General features: G+C 36.9%; 1 protein-coding gene across 1 annotated transcript in view; it reads left to right on the top strand.

Annotated features, from left to right (window-relative positions):
- The first annotated feature begins 911 nt into the window (after positions 1-911).
- Positions 912-21,109, top strand: part of vps8 (VPS8 subunit of CORVET complex) — a 139,827-nt gene continuing 119,629 nt past the window's right edge. Inside the window, 15 exon segments of the mRNA XM_079813195.1 lie at positions 912-1,064; positions 1,359-1,427; positions 2,283-2,413; positions 2,549-2,645; positions 5,142-5,174; positions 5,246-5,300; positions 8,382-8,506; positions 9,176-9,262; positions 9,352-9,419; positions 11,256-11,409; positions 13,825-13,884; positions 15,337-15,444; positions 20,317-20,397; positions 20,496-20,690; positions 20,692-20,754. Coding sequence (XP_079669321.1) covers positions 993-1,064; positions 1,359-1,427; positions 2,283-2,413; positions 2,549-2,645; positions 5,142-5,174; positions 5,246-5,300; positions 8,382-8,506; positions 9,176-9,262; positions 9,352-9,419; positions 11,256-11,409; positions 13,825-13,884; positions 15,337-15,444; positions 20,317-20,397; positions 20,496-20,690; positions 20,692-20,754 — 1,398 coding nt within the window. The 5' untranslated portion in view covers positions 912-992.

Here is a 21,109-nt window from a genome sequence, read left to right on the forward strand (position 1 = left end):
CAATTAATTTATTAATAAAAAATAACAACCATTATTTAAACGGAGAGCACTGTGTGAAAAAGAAGCGTGAAAGCCATGTACTTTTGTGAGGAATAGTTGGTTAGCTTTAATGTAATTATATGGAGTTATGTGTAAATAGGATCTGATTCCCATGTAAGTCTAATTATAACCTACACTATATGAAAATTGTTTAATTGTCACAAAAGACAATACAAGCTATTTCACAGTGCCATGTACTCGTTTCCAAACATTTTCAAGAAATTATGTGTAGCCTTAAGTAAAATAAGATCAACAAATTTAATAATTTCAGAAATGCTTAGTCCTATTTTATAATCATAAACGCATGGGGGCAGCAAACCTCTGCAATGAGACGGCTGGTCGAACGTAAATATTATTCAGTGGAGAAGCTAAGATGGGCTACTACCATAGACAGTAAAATAAAGGCTACTACTAAAAAGCTATTTGTAACTAATAAGAACTATTTGCATTAAAGTAGTGTTTGTGGTCTATGAGTCGAGTCTATGTAGCAAATAGCAATTGTAAATAAATTAGGCCTAGCATACTTCTTAAAGAAAAAAAAGAAATTCATATAAATTGTCATTATTATTATTAACATTTTGTAGGGTCCGAAAAGATGCCCATTTTAATGCCCATGCTGTTTTGTTTCACAATAAAAACGCAAAATATTAAGTTTTACAAGCAAGTTAGCCTATAGTGAAAAGAAAATTTAAACTTAGCACAAAACAATTGCGTACAAAATAATAATAATAATATAATAACTATAGACACTGATATTGTACGAATGAAAACGAACATTGTATTGTCTTACCATTATTTCCAAAACAGGAAGTGGAATGTTTACGTATGCCGTTAAGTCCCACCTCTTCCGACAATATCAAGGATGTAGAACTGCTGCTGCAGAGCATTATGACTGCAGCTGATAAACAAATAATATAAATGATATTGGACCCGACAGCTGATCTTACACTGTAATGGCTGAATCTCCAGACAGTCGCAGTCTTGTTTCTGCGTCCTCACAGCTCAATTTAATGGAAATAGAGGCGGTAAGACTGAGCTGCTTCAGTATTTGTCTGGTTCTGTTTAATTTTGTTAATTATTTGAACAAGCTTCGTGTTGTCCTTAATGACACTTTACTCATCCGTTTAATGCGTTTATGTTGTTCTTAGTCAATTAAGTTAGTTCTTGATTTGTGTATTATGTCTTTGTTATTTTATATGATAAGCTGTTGTTATGTACAGTATGTGTGGTTAGAAACCTGAAGTATTCACACTCATTGCAGGCATCGTGCTGCTTTGATACACGTATGTATTAATATTAAGCATGTATTTACCTCTTAGATTGATGATAAAGAGTTTGACATCCCTCAAGTGGACACACCTCCGACTCTGGAGAGCATACTGAATGAGGTCAGTATGTCAGGTTATCTTTTACCTTTGTAGTCTTACAGCACCCTATTAGATTTGCAGATATACTAGTCAACGTTTTGGGCACAACTACTCCCTCTTTAACAGGAGTATTTTACACACTTCAGATTTAATGCGAATGGGAATTATGGGGTCAAAAGGATACAATATATTATCCACTCATATCCACTAATATTATCCATTGAAATTATAATTTAAATGGTTCATACAGAAGTTGCTATATAGACGCAATTAATATACTTTTGTAGAAAATATATGTTTTTTTTAATGGCTTTAAGGGAATTCTACAGAAATCTGATTTGATTTTAGACATCTTATTACTATAAAAAATATTGTCTATTGATTAATATTATTGTAGAAACTGTTCTTTTTAAAGGATACATTAATGAATACTAGGAAGTTTAAACAAGCAGCATTTATTTGAAATATAAATATTTTGTAACATTTTAAATATATATTTTGTCTTATTTGATTGATTTAAAGCATCTTTGCTGAATAAAAGGATTCATTTATTTTAAAACAAATCTTCCTGACCCCAAATGTTTGAATGGTAATCTACAAAACTAACTGCAAGAATAAGTCTTTAGGCCATGAGCAAATAAAAATTCAGTTATATTTGTCCAAACTTGTCACTCGTAAAGCATGTATGCTTTTTTCCTATTATAGCTGTATTTCACAAACCAAAAAATAGCAAAAGGTAATATTTGGTGCTGCCATGTTTTTTATGGACTTTGCAATACAATGTTTTTTTTAATAGTATGATTCATAGTCTTCGTTTTGTAATAGTGTATTTGTTTTAACACACTTAATATTTCAATTGTCAACGTTTGTTTTCAGCCTGAAGATGAGGATGAGCCGTTTATTCTAGAGGATACGTGTCTTTTGAACACAGAAAACATTGATGCCCACTCTTGTGAGACCTCTTCTCTGGCCAGCTCTGACAGTGGAGACCGCACGCACTTAAAGAGGAACGGACACTTTCTTTACCTGGTTACACATTGACAGCACATGCTCTATATTAATGTTGTGATGCATGCTTGTGATTGAATATAGTATTTTTTTATAGTATATTTTTAGTAATTAAGTCTGTATGTTCACCTCAGGAGGAGGAAAGCAATGGAAACTAATGCTACAGTACATGGATCTGTTCTTAGACGCAGTGTGCTGAAAGGCATCTCAGCCCAGATAGTATCTGCTGCAGTAAGTACAATAATGCATAAATAATCTACTGCTTATACACTGATGAGCCAAAACATTGTGGCTAGTCACAGGTGAAGCAAATACCATTGATCATGTCCTAACAAAGCCACATTTTAAGTCCGAGTAGAATAGATGGTAAACAAACAATCAGTTCTCCTAATCAACGTGTTGGATGCAGGTGAAATGAGCAGGAATAAAGACCTGAATGAGGGCACCGAAGGCTATCCGTTCAGGGGCCTGTACCATGATGGTAGTTTAACAAACTCAGGGTTACAGAATTAGTTTCGAGTTTCAAACCAATCTATTCAGGCTTTGTTGGTCCCCAACCCTAACCCTGATCATCAGGGGCCTGTACCATGAAGCAGGTTTAGCTGGCTAGCCAGATATGTTTAAGCTTAGTTTGTGCCAATCCTGGGTATTAGGTACCATTAAAGTGGTTTGGCTTTTAGCAGTGTTCATCTCCATAGTAACTTATGGTCTATGGCTAACCTGCTCCAGGGCAAATTATGTTCTGGATAAGACATCTCAAAGTGAAATTGGACCAATCAGCTGTGAGCAAAGTGACACACCTCTGATGCAATAAAGCCACTCCCCCTGTTTCTACTCCAAATTAAAGGTCACTACAGAGCAAATGGTTTTTCAAGACTAAAGTGTCTGGCTTTTAACAATGCTTATTTATAATAATAATAATTTTGAATGATTTAGATAATATTTATGTAATTATTATACCCTTAATCAATTACACGTATCATTTTAGTTAATCAGTCATTAATAGGCACTTTGTTAAAATTAATATGAATAGCCTATATAAAGGTCATACAAATAAGCTTTAAAATGAATAAATAAAGCTATAAAAATTACTACATGTGACCTTAAATATTCAATTATCTCCATATAGCAACTAAAATAACTAAAATACCTAAAACACTTGCATTGACGTAGTAAGATTAGTTAAAATTAAGATTAAAATTTGTCCTCTTTCATAGACAGCTCTTTTCTTCTTTCTGTGTAAATTTGTTTAAATTCTTAATATTTTTCAATCGTGTAATATTCTGCAGAAGAGAGAAGTGAATCTCAGTTTCACTGATCCACAGCGTGTGATTGGCTGTTGTCACAGCTAAACTACTAAACTCATGACCAAAGCCTGAGTTGACAGAGAAAGCTGATGATCAGCATCACGGGACCAACAAAGCCTGAATAGATTGGTTTGGTTTTGTCAACTCAAAACTAATCCTGTAACCCTGAGTTAGTTAAACTACCATCATGGTACAGGCCCCAGCTTTCTCTGTCAACTCAGGCTTTATAAAACTGAGATTCACTTCTCGTGAGAGAAGCAGCGAGATTAATTTCTCTCTTCTGCAGAATATTACATGATTGAAAAATATTAAGAATTTAAACAAATTTACACAGCAAGAAGAAAAGAGCTGTCTATAAAAGAGTACCACTTAAAGAAAATATTCACTACGTCAATGCAAGTAAAAGTTATGAAGTTAGTTTAGTTGATATAGAGAATTGAACATTTAAGCTCACATGTAGCAATTTTTATAACATTACTTATTCATTTTAAATATTATTTGTATGACCTTTATATAGGCTATTTATATTAATTTCAACTAAGTGCCTATTAATGATTGATTAACTAAAATGATACATGTCATTGATTAAGGGTATAATAATTACATAAAGGATATCTAAATCATTCAAAATTATTATTATAAATAAGCATTGTTAAAATCCAGACGCTTTAATTGCCATTTGCTCTGTAGTGACCTTTAATTTGGAGTAGAAACAGGGGGAGTGACTTTATTGCATCAGAGGTATGTCACTTTGCTCACAGCTGATTGGTCCAAATTCAGTTTGATCTCTTATCCAGAACATAACCTGCCATGGAGCAGGATAATGCACCATCACACTGCACGCATTGTTCAGGAATGGTTTGAGGAACATGATGAAGAGTTCAAGGTGTTGCTTGGCCTCCAAATTCCCCAAAGCTCAATCCAATTGAGCATCTGTGAGATGTGCTGAACCAACAATTTTGATCCACGGTGGCTCCACCTCGCAGCCTACAGGATCTGCTGCTAAAATCTTGGTTCCAGATACCACTGGACACCTTTTGAGGTCTTGTGGAGTCCATGCCTCTGCAGATCGACACTGTTTTGGCAGCACACAGAGGACCAACAGCATATTAGGCAGGTGTTCATGATGTTTTGGCTCATCTGTGTATACTATACTATACTATGCTATACTTATAATTAATGTATTATTAAAAACTACACTATACAGCAGTTATATATTTTTATTTGATTTAATTCCATTTCATTCCCCAGTTCAAATTCAGGCATTGTCAATTAATTTCTGAATGGTGCACAATCCTGTTTTAATAATTCAGAGCTATAAATCAGAGGCTCTTCCAAGATAAATTTCCTCTATGCCTGTGAAATTGTGTTGCTCTCTTAACTCTAATTCTGTGCTTTTACTCTTTCCATCTCTCTTCAGGATAAAGTTGATGCTGGCTTGCCAACAGCAATAGTGAGTATTTGACTTTCTTGTCTTTTTTAATTATTATGTTTTTCATGTCTGAAATGCTTTTGTGTTTGCAGACTGTTTCAAATGTGATTGCGGTAGGGACGTCACATGGTCTGGCCTTAGTATTTGGTAAGCACATAATTCAATTGTTCAATTGTTGTTTGTTCTGTTGTGTTAAAGTTGATGAAAGGCACTACAGTGGAATTTATTTAAGGTTTTTGCCAAAGATGTTATATGTTTAATCATCTATTAATCTATTGCACTTTATCACAGTGCTTTATCTCTATGCTTGACATAAGAATGCAGTTTTAGAACTCTTTAAATGTACTACTATAATAGTATGTGTTTGAGTGTTTTAAACTACTATCTCACTGCCTTGGCTTGTCTTGGGTGGATTTTTCAGGAAAAGGTAATGTATTAATATAGTACAATATTTCTTTTTCATATCAGTTTTTAACTTTCATTCCATTATGTTTAGCATTGCTATGCAGTAATGCCCGTTTCACACCTGATGCTTAAGCAGAGCACAAGCGGCCCAAAAAGCTGCATGTCTATTGTGCTTTCATACTGGCCGTTTCTAGTGCACAACTGAGCCGCAGATTATTGTGTAATCGTCTGGTCATCGCCAGCCTGTCACTTTTTTTTTTTTTTACCATCACTGACATACTCTTGTGATGCAATTATGTCCCCCCTCCAAAACACACGCACACGCACGCACGCACACACACCATATAAGATGTTGAATCATAGCATTCTGTGTATTGTGGTTTATACAGTATGGTAAAATTTGTTTTCAACTTAAGATATACTTGTAGTTTGAATAATTTGATTAGCTCCTGTGGTTTTTGCTACGTACTACATGCTAATGATACAATTGTGTTATTATTATTTTTAAACATTATTATTCAAATCTTTTTTTTTAATTTATAGAAACAGTTACTGCTTCTGTAAGTGTAAAAACAGTAATGGATTAAAATGATCAACTAAAATAATGCAATTTCAATAATACAATTTCAGGAGTCCATAAGTTTTAAAGGGGTCATGAAATGAGAAATCTAATTTGCCTTGATATTTTGACATGATATCTTTGTATCATTAAAACGTCAATCCTGCAAGTTTCAAAGTCGTCCTCCTTATAAACAAAGCATTTATTTAATCAAGCTCCAAAAATGGCTCGTTTTGATATTGTGCGATGTGAAATGTCACACGGGCAAATGCATTTGCATACAACTGCCTTGATTTTAAGAATTTTATTTAGGGTGACCAAATGTCCTGTTTTCCCAGGACATGTCCTGTTTTCAAGTCCTGTCCTGGCCCTAATATAACAATTTTCTATCCATACAGAGGGGGCATACTTTAAATGTATTGAAATAAATAAAGAATCTTTGAGTAAACTTCGAGTATCATTTGAGTATCTCATTGCCAGGCCGAGTGTCCTGGTTTTCGGTAATAAAAATATGGTCACCCTAATTTTATTAATTCTCCCATTTTCTACAAAATAATATATTTTAGATCTTGGCGTACTTAGAACATGTTTATTGTTTTACAAGACATGACCAGGTGTAGAAATCACACTTAAAATTAGGCTTATGTGTAAGTTAACAACTTATATGTTCAAATCCTGATTTTTTTAAAAGACGACAATTTTATTTTAAAGCTTATTTTTGTTTTATTAAGGCCTCCTGCAAAATTTGCTGAGGCTCCCTAGTGGACCCAGGACCCTTGGTTAAGAACCACTGCAGTAGACATACGCTGATCCGCCACAACATTAAAACCATCTGCCTAATATTGCATAGATACCCTTCATGCTTCCAAAACAGCTCTGATATATTAAGACGTAGACTCCACAAGACCTCTAAAGGTGTCCTGTGGTATCTGGCACCAAGACATTAGCAGCAGATCCATTAAGTCCTGCAAGTTGTGAAGTGGGGCCTCCATGGATCGGATTGCTCAATTGCAATCAAAGCCAAGTGTGGCAGATACACACTAAAATACCCCCTAAAAAAGTTTAGTGTGGAAGGCACTGCCATCAGGGAAAACCATTGCCATGATGTACGTGGTCTGCAACAATCTTTAGGTAGGTGGTATGTGTCAATGTAACATCCACATGAATGCCAGGACCCAAGGTTTCCAAACAGAACATTGCCAGAGCATCACATTGCTTCCGTCGGCCTGCCTTTTTCCCATAGTGCATCCTGCTGTCATCTTTTCCTCCGGTAAACCACACACACACACCTGACCATCTAAAAGAAACGTGATTCATCAGATCAGCCTTCTTCCATTGATCCATGGTCCAGTTCTGACACTCACGTGCCCATGGTAGGCACTTTCGTGGTGGACAGGGGTCATCATGGCTATGCAGCTTCATACGCAGCAAACTGTTAAGCACTGTGTGTTTTGACAACTTTCGATCATGGGCAGCATTAAGTTTTTCAGAACTTTGAGCTTCTGTGTGATTGGACCAGACGGGCTTGCCTTCTTTCCCCACGTGCATCAATGAGCCTTGGGCACCATGACGCTGGTCCACTGGTGGTCCTTCCTTGCACCACTTTTGGTACTAACCACTGCATACCAGGAACACCCCACAAGAGGAGCCGTTTTGGAGATGCTCTGACCCAGTCATCTATCCATCACTATTTGATCCTTCAAAGTCACTGAGATCTTTTTGTTGCCCTTTTTCCTTTCTTCCAACTCATGAAATTCAAGACCTGACTTTTCACTTGCTGCCTAATATTTCCCAAACCTTGACAGGTGCTATTGTAACAATAACAATATAATCAATATTATTCACTTCACCTGTATGTGGTCTTAATGTTGTGGCTGATCTGTGTATATACTTTTATGGTAAAATTGCTACTTGGCCAGGAACAGTGCACTGTCACTTTAATTCAACATGAACCGCACATTTAAAATGATTGCAACACTGCTTCTTGTGCACTCCGTGCAGTGTGAATGCTATAAACTGTAAACATGGGCGCTGAAAAAAACAAAACATGCTGCTTACATGTCTAGTATGAAATGACATAAGGACATGCCAAACAAGCATCTTTTTGTAGTAGAATAAAATACAGGCTGAGAAGTTTGCCATGGCTGTTTGCATGCTTTTTGTTTGTGTTTTGCTTGCGGCTGCATTTGCAAGTATTGTTACAAAAACACTGTTTGTGTAAATACTTTGTTTATGCTTTCCTGATTGGAATATTTTGATTTTAGATCAGAACCAGGCTCTGCGTCTCTGCCTGGGCACCACAGCGACAGGAGCGGAGTACGGGGCGGTGTCAGCTCTCAGTATTAATCACGACTGCACACGACTACTGTGTGGTTTTGCCAAAGGACAGGTGAGCGGCAACAAACCCTTAAACTGACAAACAATCTTGATTGCAAATAACTTTCTGATATTATGATAGTGATTATAACTTATTATGATAGTGATTAGAAAGGAAGTGAAGTGGGAGAGAGAAAGGGGGGATGGGATCAGGAAAGGTCCATGAGCCGGAACTTGAACTCGGGTCACAAGGCCCACAAGGCTATCGGTGCTGATGATAGGACATTATTTTCAACCTGGCCGCAATGTTTTATTCTCCATCATTAAATGCATTTTACCTGTTCATAAATCAACCTTTATGAACATTTATGTTAATGCGTTAGGTTATTGCAAATTAAAATCTATAAATCAAAATATTTATTGCATTTATGAAGAAAAGGCTCAGCACCCAAGGCTCTTTCGCCTATTGCCTCAATGGTGTATATTGTCTTTAGGTGGTTTTCTGAGGCAGATTGACAATAAAACAACCATTTTAGTATTGTTTGTGATTTGATCTTAGTGTCTTAGGAATCATGTTGACTAATTTTTTTTTACAGATTTAGGAGCTGGTTTTAGAATTTCTCCTAAATCTGCAAGTTAGGAGCTACTTTTAGCCTTCAGATATTTTGTGAAAATGTCCCCAGGTCAGGTAAAATGTTTATGTACATATTTGATGGGAAGTGTCCCTTTATTCCTAATGCAGATCACCATGTGGGATCTGGCCAATGGTAAGCTGCTCCGCACTATCACAGATGCCCATCCACCCGGCACTGCCATACTACATGTGAAGGTTCTGCACAGCACTTATATATGTACTTTACACACTTTGTTGTTCATTGACACTGAATAAAGCACTTTTCTCTCACTCTCTTTTTGCAGTTCACTGACCACCCGGCGCTAGCTGTATGTAATGACAGTGGCGGATCAGTGTTTGAGCTGTCATTCAGGTGAGATGTGCTTTATAAAAAGATATTATTGAATTGATGTACATTGATTCATTTTATATTACCTGTAATACGCTGAATCTAATGTGATGGACCAAAGTGACATTGTAACATTGTAGTACAGATAACTGGTTGGCAGGGGGCAGTAGAGCTTCATCCTCTCTCTGTCTGACGATGACCCATAGGCTGCTAGTGTAAACTAAAAACCTAAAACAACATTATCATCACTTGACTTCATGGTGTTCCATGGCACATCTAATGTTTTGGAAATACTTGTGTACCCTTCTCCTGATCCACAGTGTGAGATCCCAACACATCCTTTGTAAGCTATTTGCAAGTCAGGCTTCTGCAATAAAATACGTCCAAGAAAATACTAAGAAAGTCCTACAAAACATCTGAATTAATTAGAATTACTTTGCTGACCGGAGGATTATAATTACTTTTCAGTTGGAGTTTGGATGTAATTGGTTTATTTCAGACAATGCCATGCCCCATTTTAAAATGAATTTTTTCTTTTTTTTTGCCATAATAGTTTCTATTTGTTCGTTTCATGAAGTTTGTTGTTTCAATATTACATTAAAAGTAGAAAAAGATCTCACGTGATTTTTTTGTGTCAGATTTCGAATGAATTTTTCATTGCTTTTCCCGCCAATGGCTAAGAATAGAGCTCTGTCACACCCCGTCGACTTAATCATTCAAAGTCCAATAGATGCCAACAGAAGTCTAATTATCTGAATCCGTATCAATTGATGAATTCTGTTATCACTGTAGTCTTTCATGCCTTATTGGAGGAGGACATTTTTGTTCATTCTCCACCGAATGCCTCCGGGGGTCAAAGAAAGTAGTCTACCCATAATATGAATTTTTACCTGTAAATATGAAGATGCATTTCTAGTTCTGACTGATTTTAAATCGTAATTTTGGTCATACCATTAACATTAGCCTTCTGTTTAATTAAATACGCTATAAAACCCCACTCATTCAGGGACGTGCTTTTTTTGCATGGACGAAGAACATAATCTGTTTTAAATACATATAGCAGCATACACAGTTGCGTAGGATGATAACATTTGCCTTCTTTAATGCTGTTAAAATGAACGTATGAAACAAACGCTCAAAATATCCTCAACTTAACACTCAACAAAATATCCTCAACTTAGAAATAGGAGCGTGCAATTTGTCAATTGTGAGTGAAAGTTGCATTCTTTACTATAATGTTATGGATGTGTAGGCCTATATATGTATATATATATATATATATATATATATATATATATATATATATATATATATATATATATATATATATTGTGTAACACTTGTTAAAAGTAAAAGTGTAAGTGACTTTTTAAAAAATGTATGTCATTGAATCATTCATTCAATATATTCTTTCAAAATTGATTCATCCAGTAATGAAACAAGTGAAGTATTTATGAGTGAGTTATTCAAAAAAATGTTTTTTATATAATTAATTCAAATTAAAGATCATTTAAAGGTACTATATAAAATAAAGTTTTTTATTATTATTATCAAATTGTTTAAACATTTGTAAATAGGCTGCAGCAATTAATCATTTGTCAGAAGCTGTAGTAAAATACATGTTATTTTGTTTAGTTTTCTGTTTAAAATCATGGGAGAATTGTGATCTCTGTTTGAAGTAAAAAAAAATGTGATTCTCAGTTTATTCAGAATCGGACCCCACCTGAAGGCCATTGTGTAATTCGCACCCTGCTTCTAACCTGTCAAGGCATCTTTTCATTCACTGCTGTAATGCTGGCACTCTATTACAGTGGGTCAGAATTATGAATGTGCTCACGTTCTCTCACTCTCTCTATCTAGGAGAGTAATGGGAATGAGGACGTGTGAATCCAGGTGTTTATTCAGTGGTTCTAAAGGGGAGGTTTGCTGTGTTGAGCCTCTACATGCTGGACCGGAACTGAAAGATCACCCCATTACCCAATACTCCCTACTGGCCATGGCATCACTCACTAAGGTATTCTCATACATACAGTACAGTCTACTACTGTCTGCTCACTCCCTTTGTTTGTCACAATACCTTTATTTGTGTCTCACGGTACTATACCAGCTACATTTTTAACAATGTCAAGTATTATTGCGATATCTCATATATTATTGTGTCGTTATTGCAGGGGCTTTTTTCAGTTGTATGTACTACTTACAGTTTACACACAAATTATTTTATTGCTACACTGAAATGTTATTATACAAACATAATATAGTTCTGATTGTTTTAATTGCATTGCATTTCAACGCAGTTTTCATAGAAATCCGAAGGGACACATTTAGTTTACTTTGTTTATACATTTAAGTTTACTTTAAAAGTACGCCTTCAATAACAAATGTGAGTGTTCCACATGATCCCAAACCTCTCTATAGTCCACCAAATTAGAAGAAGTTTATATTCCACATGCATGTGTTCCACAAATGTGTTTGTTTGCTTTATATAAGATGCTCCACAGCTCGAGTGCTGCATGTGAGAATATACTACCAGCTTTACTTGACAGAAAAGCTTTGATTTTGAATTGGGAAGCAGATGTACTGATATTGATGTGCTGATCTCCAGAAAATGTTTCAATGGCATTTTCTTTTCATGTTCCCTCTGTATGCCTAATGATAAAGTAATGTTTATAAGCGCAGCACTGCTTTGTGTACAGGGTAAACTGCGGTAGCCTCTGTATTTCTGCTTTCACATAAACCACCTACTGTCAGAGAGTGAATTTGCATTTTGCATTTTGTTCAGCCCAGTTATACATTATTTTATTAGACTGAAATGTGAGGTCTATCATTAAATAAAACTTGCTTTAGTCAAAAACATGTATTATTTGAACTGTAAAGTTGTTTGAATCCTAGTTAGTCATTTTACATTTTAGGATATTACCATACAATCAATGTTGTTTCAAAAGAATGTTGCTAATGTTGCAACATGTCGTTCTATTCTAATATCAGAAATTTCTGAAACAATTTCAACTGCTGATTCCAAGAACTCTTTAGAAGAAAACAAAATCCGCAATACTGACCATAGTATTGTATCTTTCATTTAACTGTGGTATTTTAATAATACCATGGCAGCTGTGGTTTCTACTAAACAAATGACTGCATTTGGTAGAGCTGCATGATTCTGGATAAAATGAGAATCCCATTTCTTTTTTTGAACAGACAACTAAACAATGTAAATTACTAGAGGTTCTGACAAAATGTTAATTTGCTGCAATCTATTAAAACATTTAATTCAATTTGAAGTAAAATTTTTTTTTTTGATGATTCTTTAACTTACTCAAAGACTTCACTTGTTTTAATATTAGATTGATCAGCGTTTTTGAATGGCTCTCTTGAAGGAATGATTCAATGACAAATACATTTAGTCACTTGTCGATATAGTCTTTATTTGTTTCAAAAGGTGATTTACTTTATTTTGATCATTACCATAGACATCAGTGTTTATATCTGAACTGTAAACTTTTATCCCAGTGATAATTTGAATTGTTGTAACAAATAAATGATGATGCTGTGTGGTTTTGTGAAGCTGTTTCATACCTATACATGACAACTGCTCTCTCTCAGCAGTTTTGAATGTGATCATCAAAGGTTTAATAGACATAGCCGAATAGTTGTTGTAGCCAAATTTTTGCCACTTAATGTAAAATTTAGTTAATTAAGCACATACTTTAAAGTAGGATTTTGAAAAGGCTGTCAATTTCTTTCATTATTTTTATAATATATTTTCTATATTTTAATACATCTTGATTACTCCCATAACACAATACTGTGTTTTATATTTTACCAACCCTAAGTAGTAGGGTAGTGTATATCATTATATATGTCACTGCATTATATTGGGCTGTAAATTAAGTTGTAGGCTGTTTTGCTTTAAAATAAGTTAAGTTTTATGGTCCCACTTTATATTAGGTGGCCTTAACTACTATGTACTTACATCAAAAATTAAGTACAATGTACTTATTTGTTCATATTGTATTACAAAACACTTTTGCTGATATTGATGTGGGATACGGGTAGGGTTAGGGACAGGTGTGGTGGTATGGGTAAGTTTAAGTGTAGGGTTAGGGAAGTGTCAACAGTGTAATTATAAATGTAACTACAGAAATGAATTACAGATGCAGGTAATTTTTAAAATGTAAGTACAATGTAAAAACATGTATGTACACAATACGTGCATTGTATCAAATGATTAATTGAAATGTTAGTACATTTAGTAGTTAAGGCCACCTAATATAAAGTTTTATTTTGCTTAAAAGTAATTGATATCAGTATTGTCAGATGAATTATTTCTTTGTTTGAGGCACCAGTCATCCACTAACATCCCAACACAATCACATGCTCCTTGTCTGACTGCAGTTTTATTCAGCCTCTGAACTCTTTATTTTGACAGATTCTGCTGATAGGACTGAAGCCTTCCCTCAAAGTGTGGATGACTTTTCCCTACGGCAAGGTGCAGTACACACTTTCATTCTCAGAGTGTGTTCATGCGCGTGTCTCTCTCTGTTTTTTTAGCAGCTATTGACATGGCATTTAAATAATAAACTTATACCCTCTGTATTTAAGATTTATGTTCCTATTTGTTTTCACAACACGTTCATTTGATCGACTGCATCTCTAGTGATTTCACTCCCCTTTACTGCAAATACAGTATAATGTACATGTTCATACAATTTATATAACCTACAGCAGTGTTTCCACCCTGGTGTGCCGTCTGGCGAGTGCAGGGGTGAATTAAAATAAATTAAAATCTGTCATCATATAAAGTGATCTCTTTAGAATAAATTATTGATTGCCTAGACTTTCAATGGATGGACAAAAAAATTGATAATATTACAAATATGTGACAGTAGCCTTTATACAGTGGTATCGAAAATGGTATTGAATATTGATACTTTTCAAGCTATCGTGCCTTGACTGAAAAATGGTTGGGAAACACAGTACCTAACATTACAGAGCCATGATCTCAGTGTCATCATGTATATTTTAAAGGGGTTGTTCACCCCAAAATGAAAATTCTGTCAACATTTACTCACTGTCATGTCCTTTCAAACCCATTAGACTTTCGTTCAACTTCAAAATTGCAATTGTACTTGACAGCCAGTGATCCTCATGCTTTTTAGTTGTATGAAAAAGAGCAGTTTTGTTGCATTTGGAGCGACATGAGAGTGAATTGGCAGAAAATAATATATAATTTATAGACAAATCATGTTTATTTTCTTATTTTACTGGTGTTACTGTAAATGATTCACCAACATGCACATGCATTTGCAATTTTTTTTTTTCTTCAGATAATCCATTTTATTGAAGTATGGAAGTAAAGTTGGTCGTAACCTTCATTTCATGCTTATCTGCAATTATTTGCAAATTGACTAAATTTAGACACGTCAGTGCATGATTTCTACCACAACATTTTAGATAATCACCTTTTTATGTGCAATAACTGAAAATGTTTTATTGAAAGTTACATTTACATTCCAAAGTGTTCCTTAAGTGACTGTTTAACTGGTTTCATCTGGTCTATCATCTCCTTTATGCCTGTGTGGAGGTTGTTCTCTTCAATTAAATTGAGCTAAATTGGATTAATTTACTACAGAGCACATGGACCAGCTGCCCATTAGCTGCCAAATATCACTCAATTTTGCCTTCGCATGATTGATTTGGGTTATGATGGAGTTCTGAGGTGCCTGCAAACATTTTCTTTATATCCTTTTTTTTAATAGGAAAAGTCAGTGTAGTGAGGAGTGATGATTATTTCTGCTGGTAGGAAAATATGCCAATTAAGTGCAAAGTCTAAAAAGCACAAGCAGTATGATCAGAGTGCTAACAAGGAAGTGGCAGGATAACTGTGTTTTTGGTCTAGACTTTGCAGTTCTCATGCATTTTTACATGTTTTTGAATGCAGACGGATCCTGCGAGTGTTCCCTTGTTGGCGTGGCAGTTTGTGGCAGTACAGAAAGCAATCAACCCCGTTCTGGCCTTCTGTAGAGGAGACACCATCCACTTCCTGCTGGTCTGTTTGAGCAACACTGTTTTAAAAGTGATACATTTAATCTCTAGCAAGTGGTCGGACAATACTAATTGTAGCGAATTAGCTCTGAGAGGAAATATTATTAATTATTCATAACTCATTATGATTATTCAATCAGTTTGTCCTATGGATTATTAATTAATTCTAAGAAAAAGGATATTTTTCATGACCTCAGAAAGATAATTCTTCCATAAGCGCCTAGAGCGCATAACAAGATACATATATTGTATGTACATAAACATATATTGTGCACAAATTTTATTAACTAAAGTGCGGACAAGACTAAAACTAACATGAAACATACATACATAAAAAGAGGTAAGGTTAAATTGAATGCAGGGAAAAGGGTCAGAACAGATGGATGAGGTTATGCAAAGAGTCTAAACCCTGGGAAGAACCAACTCCTTTGTCTGAACAGAGGGTTTACAGTTTTACTAACTACACAGCGATTTGTATTTCGTACTTGACTTGCATTTAGCCTGAGCTGTAGAAGACCGTCCGAGGTGAAATCACAGGAGAAAGTTTTGATGGTTCCGTCCGATGGCATTGAAGTGGCGATCAAGTTCTTCTGCATCGAATGAAGAAGAAATTATGAGCTTGCGTGGTTGTTTCGATTCCGTTGAGGTTGAGGAAGTTGCACAGGCCTTAAAGGCCAATTTATACTTCTGCGTCGAGTGCACGCAGAGGGTACGGCGTACCCTACGCATAGACGCGTTGGATACGCCGTACCCTACGCCGTAGCCTGACGCGCACCTCTCCAAAAATGTAACAACGCGTCAATTCTACGCGGACCGCAAGCGCTGTGATTGGTCTGCCAGAACCCTTCCCTCAGGTCAATAAATAAATAAAAAATCTGCGATAGGAGTGTGAGTGTGTGTCCAGAAATTGGATGATAGTTCCTTACGTCTGCTATAACACAATATTTTGCAGTCCAGCGATTCTTTATGGTAGTAAATAAATACATAGATCCGCTGAGTATAGTTTATTTATTTTCTCATTAAAACCAAAGATGTTAATCAGTAATTGTATATCAAGAACAGGGACACATTAGGGTATATTTCGTGAATGAAGTCTCCGCAACAGCAATCGATTGCTCGAGCCACCGCTGCTGAAAACAGCGGCCACGAGCTCTGCATGATTTCACAAACCCATTCCAGCGCCAGATCGCCTTATTTAACTTTACTAATCAACTAGAGATGCTTAATTTGTATTAGATACAACAACTCAAGCTGCAAGAAAAGCCGCTCTCTCACTGCTGCTGATATTCCGACATGAATGTACAGATTCTACACATCAAGCTGCTTCTTCTTCGGCTGTTCTCTTGATTACACCAACATGCCCGAGGACACTGCCTTCTAGCGTCTGCATGTGGAATTGCACATTGACGCAGACAACAGCGCAGAAGTATAAATGCTCACGACGGCGTCGGCTACGCGCGTAGCCTACGGCGTACACTACGGCGTACACTCGACGCAGAAGTATAAATTGGCCATAAGGAGTTTGGGCCTTCTGGCCCATGTCGTGGCATCTGGTCTCCTGTCCTACACACACACACGTGGGGCTTTGTGTGAAGGCCTTATCTGGCCTGCTGGGCGGAAGCCCACAGGCACAGCGTGTCCGTTGTATGCACGAGGGAGAAGCAGAAGAGAGGGAGGAGAGAGTCCATCGCTCCTTGAAAGGTCTGCAAGAGGTCACCGCCTCTTCAGTCACAGAGCCAATCGTATTCGGAGGGAAAGTTTTACGATCCTTTGTCTCAAGCAGATCATCTGCCGATTGGTTGCTGCTGAAGGAACTGTTAAAGGTTCTTGTAATACTAATATGTTGCACAGTTCGCATATCCTATACACATCGACATATCCTATACACAGTCAATCAGATCTTTAGATTACAACTTCGTAGACACCAAACATGCCATACACATGATTTTCGTTAACCATAGTATGCAATTCTGAAACATAAATCCAACAGAGATTGAATTAACACAGACCAAACCCTATAAAAACAAATCATGAGATGGATATATGTTTATATATTTCTCAAGTGGTTATATATAGGCTATATGAGTTTAAGATGGGGTATTTGTCCTTTTCAGAAAAACTGAGAGAGTCTCAGTTCGTAAACCTTGTCTTATCTGATGGTAGCTCTGGGACCTTTCTCTGTTGTGTTGGGGGAAGGTCTGTTACTAAGCACAAAGTATTCAAAACATATTTGTTAAATGTAACCGGCGATTATGTGTCTGATACGCCTCAGTCACTACATAATTGTGTGTGTTTGGGGAGGCACAGCTGTACCGGTTTGTCCAAGCAAGAACATTTGTGATTTAAGGAGAAAACTATGCAATGGTGAGCAAAAACATCATGACCATCTGCCTAATATGCTGTTGGTCCTCTACGTGCTGCCAGAACAGCGCCGACCTGCCGAGGCATGTCTCAACAAGACCTCTGAAGGTGTCATGGGGTATCTGGAACCAAGATGTTAGCAGCAGATCCTTCAAGTCCTGTAGGCTGCCAGGTGGAACCACCGTGGATCAAACTTGTTGTACCAGCGCATCCCACAGACGCTCAATTGAATTGAGATCTAGGGAATTTGGAGGCCAGGGCAACACCAACTCAATGTGTGCAGTGTGACGGTGCATTATCCTGCTGAAGAGGCCACTTCCACCAGGGAACACCATTGTCATAAAGGGGTGTACCTGGTCTGCACCAATGTTTTGGTAGGTGGCCGGACCCTGGGTTTCCCAGCAGAACAGAGCATCACACCCCCTCCACCAGCTTGTCGTCTTCCACAGTGCATCCTGGTGCCATCACTTAGCCAGGTAAACGTGCACAAATCCGCAGCTGTCCACATGATGTGAAAGAAAATGGGACTCATCGAACCAGGCAACCTTCTTCCACTGCTGCAAGGTCCAGTTCCGATTCCCGCGTGCCCATTTTAGGTGCTTTCGGCGGTGGACAGGGGCATGCGGCTACGCATCCCCATACACAGCAGAGTGTGATGCGCTGTTAGTTGTGACGCATTCCTACCTTAATCATCATAAAAATTTTGTGTGACTTGTGCCATAGTAGACCTTCAGTTAGCTTGGACCAGATGGGATAGCCTTCATTGCCCTTGTGCATAGATGGGCCTTGGGTGCCTAATATCCTATTGCCGGTTTTTGGTTTGTCCCTCCTCAGACCACTGTTGGTAAATACTCACCACTGCTGACCAGGAGCAACCCTCAAGCCTTCCAGTTTCAAAGATACTCTGATCCAGTCGCCTTGTCATAACAATTTTTCGAAGTCACTCAGATCTTTATTCCTGCCCATTTCTCCTGCATCCAACGCATTGATTAGGAGATCTGATTGACCTGACAAACATTAAAGGTCCCGTTTTTCATGTTTTTTTGAAGCTTTGATTGTGTTTACAGTGTGCAATATAACATGTGTTCATGTTTCGCATGTAAAAAAAACACAGTATTTTTCACACAATTTACTTATCTGTATACTGCTGTTTTCACTGTCCTCAAAACGGCTTGATTATTTCCCTGTTCTATGAAGTCCCTCCTTCAGAAACACGTAACGAGTTCTGATTGTGCCAGCGGTTCCTGTGTTGTGATTCGACAGCAGCTTAGGGCACGCAGAGCGCACGTTACCGGAAAAGTCACTCCTCTCACCATAACTGGGATGCATGCGCTCAATGATCTCTAAGTACAGCGTCCCTGGGAAAGCCAAACAAAGGTGACTTGACTCCGGGATGAAAATAACAGCGTCTCAACGACATGGCGACAAACAAACTATACGAACGCAACCGAACGCAACACTTCCTATTCTCCACGCGGGAGCAACAAGACCACGCCCCCTTTTTCGCGTGTTCTTGTGGGCGGAGGTTAGTCGACACACTGCTCTACTGACGTAATTAAAGCAGGAAATACCAGGATGTAGTCCTAACCAGCCGTTCGCTGTAGGCTTTGAAAGGGAACTTCTGTTAAATAAAATATCTCGCTTGGCATTGAACTTTGAGATTTATAATTTTACAGGTATTATAAATGCTCTAACAGCAACATTACACACTAACTAAAGTTTGAAAAATGGGATCACGAAGAACAGGACCTTTAAGATGTGGCTTTGTTAGGAGCTGATCAATGATATTCGCTTCACCTTTGACAGATAAATATTTGCTGATTCGCACATTTTTTACCTTAAATTAGGGGTGCACAATTAACTTAAATAAAACTTAAACCACAACATGGAGATTATGAAATTGCAAATTGCTGTGATTTTAATTAAATAAATATATACGCTGTGTGTTTCAGAGCGGAGAGCTTCTCTATGTTATTTTGCATGTGAGTAGCTTATGATCAGGTGTGTCTCGGAGTAGGGTGTGCTCAGACAATTTTGGCCAAATTGTCCAGTTCTGAAAACAAACAAAAAAATGTTTCTGAAAAAAATGCATCATGCAGCCCTACTGCTAATGCCATGTGGCTAATCACTCTGGAGCCTCAGAAAATCTGGTCACTAGTTTAACATTTTCTAAAATCAGTAATGCATATGTTCCTTGCAAAAGCTTTTATCTGAGAGTTTAGAGTTTCAGAACTATCTAACACAAGCCATTTAATAAAATAAAATAAATAGAACAGTAAAATGCAATGGATTAATGAATAAATAAATACTATTTAATATACAATAATAAGTAAAATACAAAAAAGTCCCCTACTTGAGTGTCAATGGTGAAAGTAGCATTTTGGAACCAGATGGTTTAGCTACAACATCTAACAGCATGGACTAACTGGATCCAAACAGTGGCAGACGAGTGGCATACATCACCTTTAATAAAGGTCATACAATAATCAACCCAATCTATTGTTTTGGTGCTCAGGTTAAAAAAGATGAGTCTGGCACCATCCATGTCATCAAACAGAGACAGCTCCAACTCAACTGCGACCTCATCAGTCTGAGCGTGAGTCAGACCCTCACTAACAATCATTTGAGTTTGATTACTTCTATGACAATCTTGACTTCTATGGCAGTTTCATGTTTTCTCTTGTCTCTTGTCAGTGGATAAACTCCCGAACGCTTGTGTTAATGGACAGCACAGAGAAGCTGCGAGTGGTGGATAGGCCCAGTCAGGAGGAGCTGGAAACAGTGGACATGGCCGAGCTGCAGCTGGTTTACAACAGCAGCCATTTTAAATCCCTCGCCACCGGTGGAAATGTCAGCCAAGCACTGGTAAGGACCAGAATGATGACATGCCAGTGTTTGGACTGGTGTATGTTGTAGCTTATATTGTGCAACAGCAAATGCTCCCTTTTTTCACGTGCTTGGTTTTATTTGAAGTATATTTAAGTATTTAAAAATGGGAGAAAAGTCTTAGTTTAAAGTCTTTTAGTTTTTAGTTCTGTACTTAAAGAAAGAACAAACTATGTGAATGATGTCACTGAATTAAAAACTGCTTTAAAAACCAACAAAAATATTTGTGTCAATTGAAGTAAAGCTAAAGTAAAAAAAAAAATATCTATCTATCTATCTATCTATCTATCTATCTATCTATCTATCTATCTATCTATCTATCTATCTATCTATCTATCTATCTATCATCCATCTATCCATCTATCCATCTATCCATCTATCCATCTATCCATCTATCCATCTATCCATCTATCCATCTATCC

This window comes from Gobio gobio (assembly GCF_949357685.1).
Source record: "Gobio gobio genome assembly, chromosome: 3".
NCBI classification, from domain to species: domain Eukaryota; kingdom Metazoa; phylum Chordata; class Actinopteri; order Cypriniformes; family Gobionidae; genus Gobio; species Gobio gobio.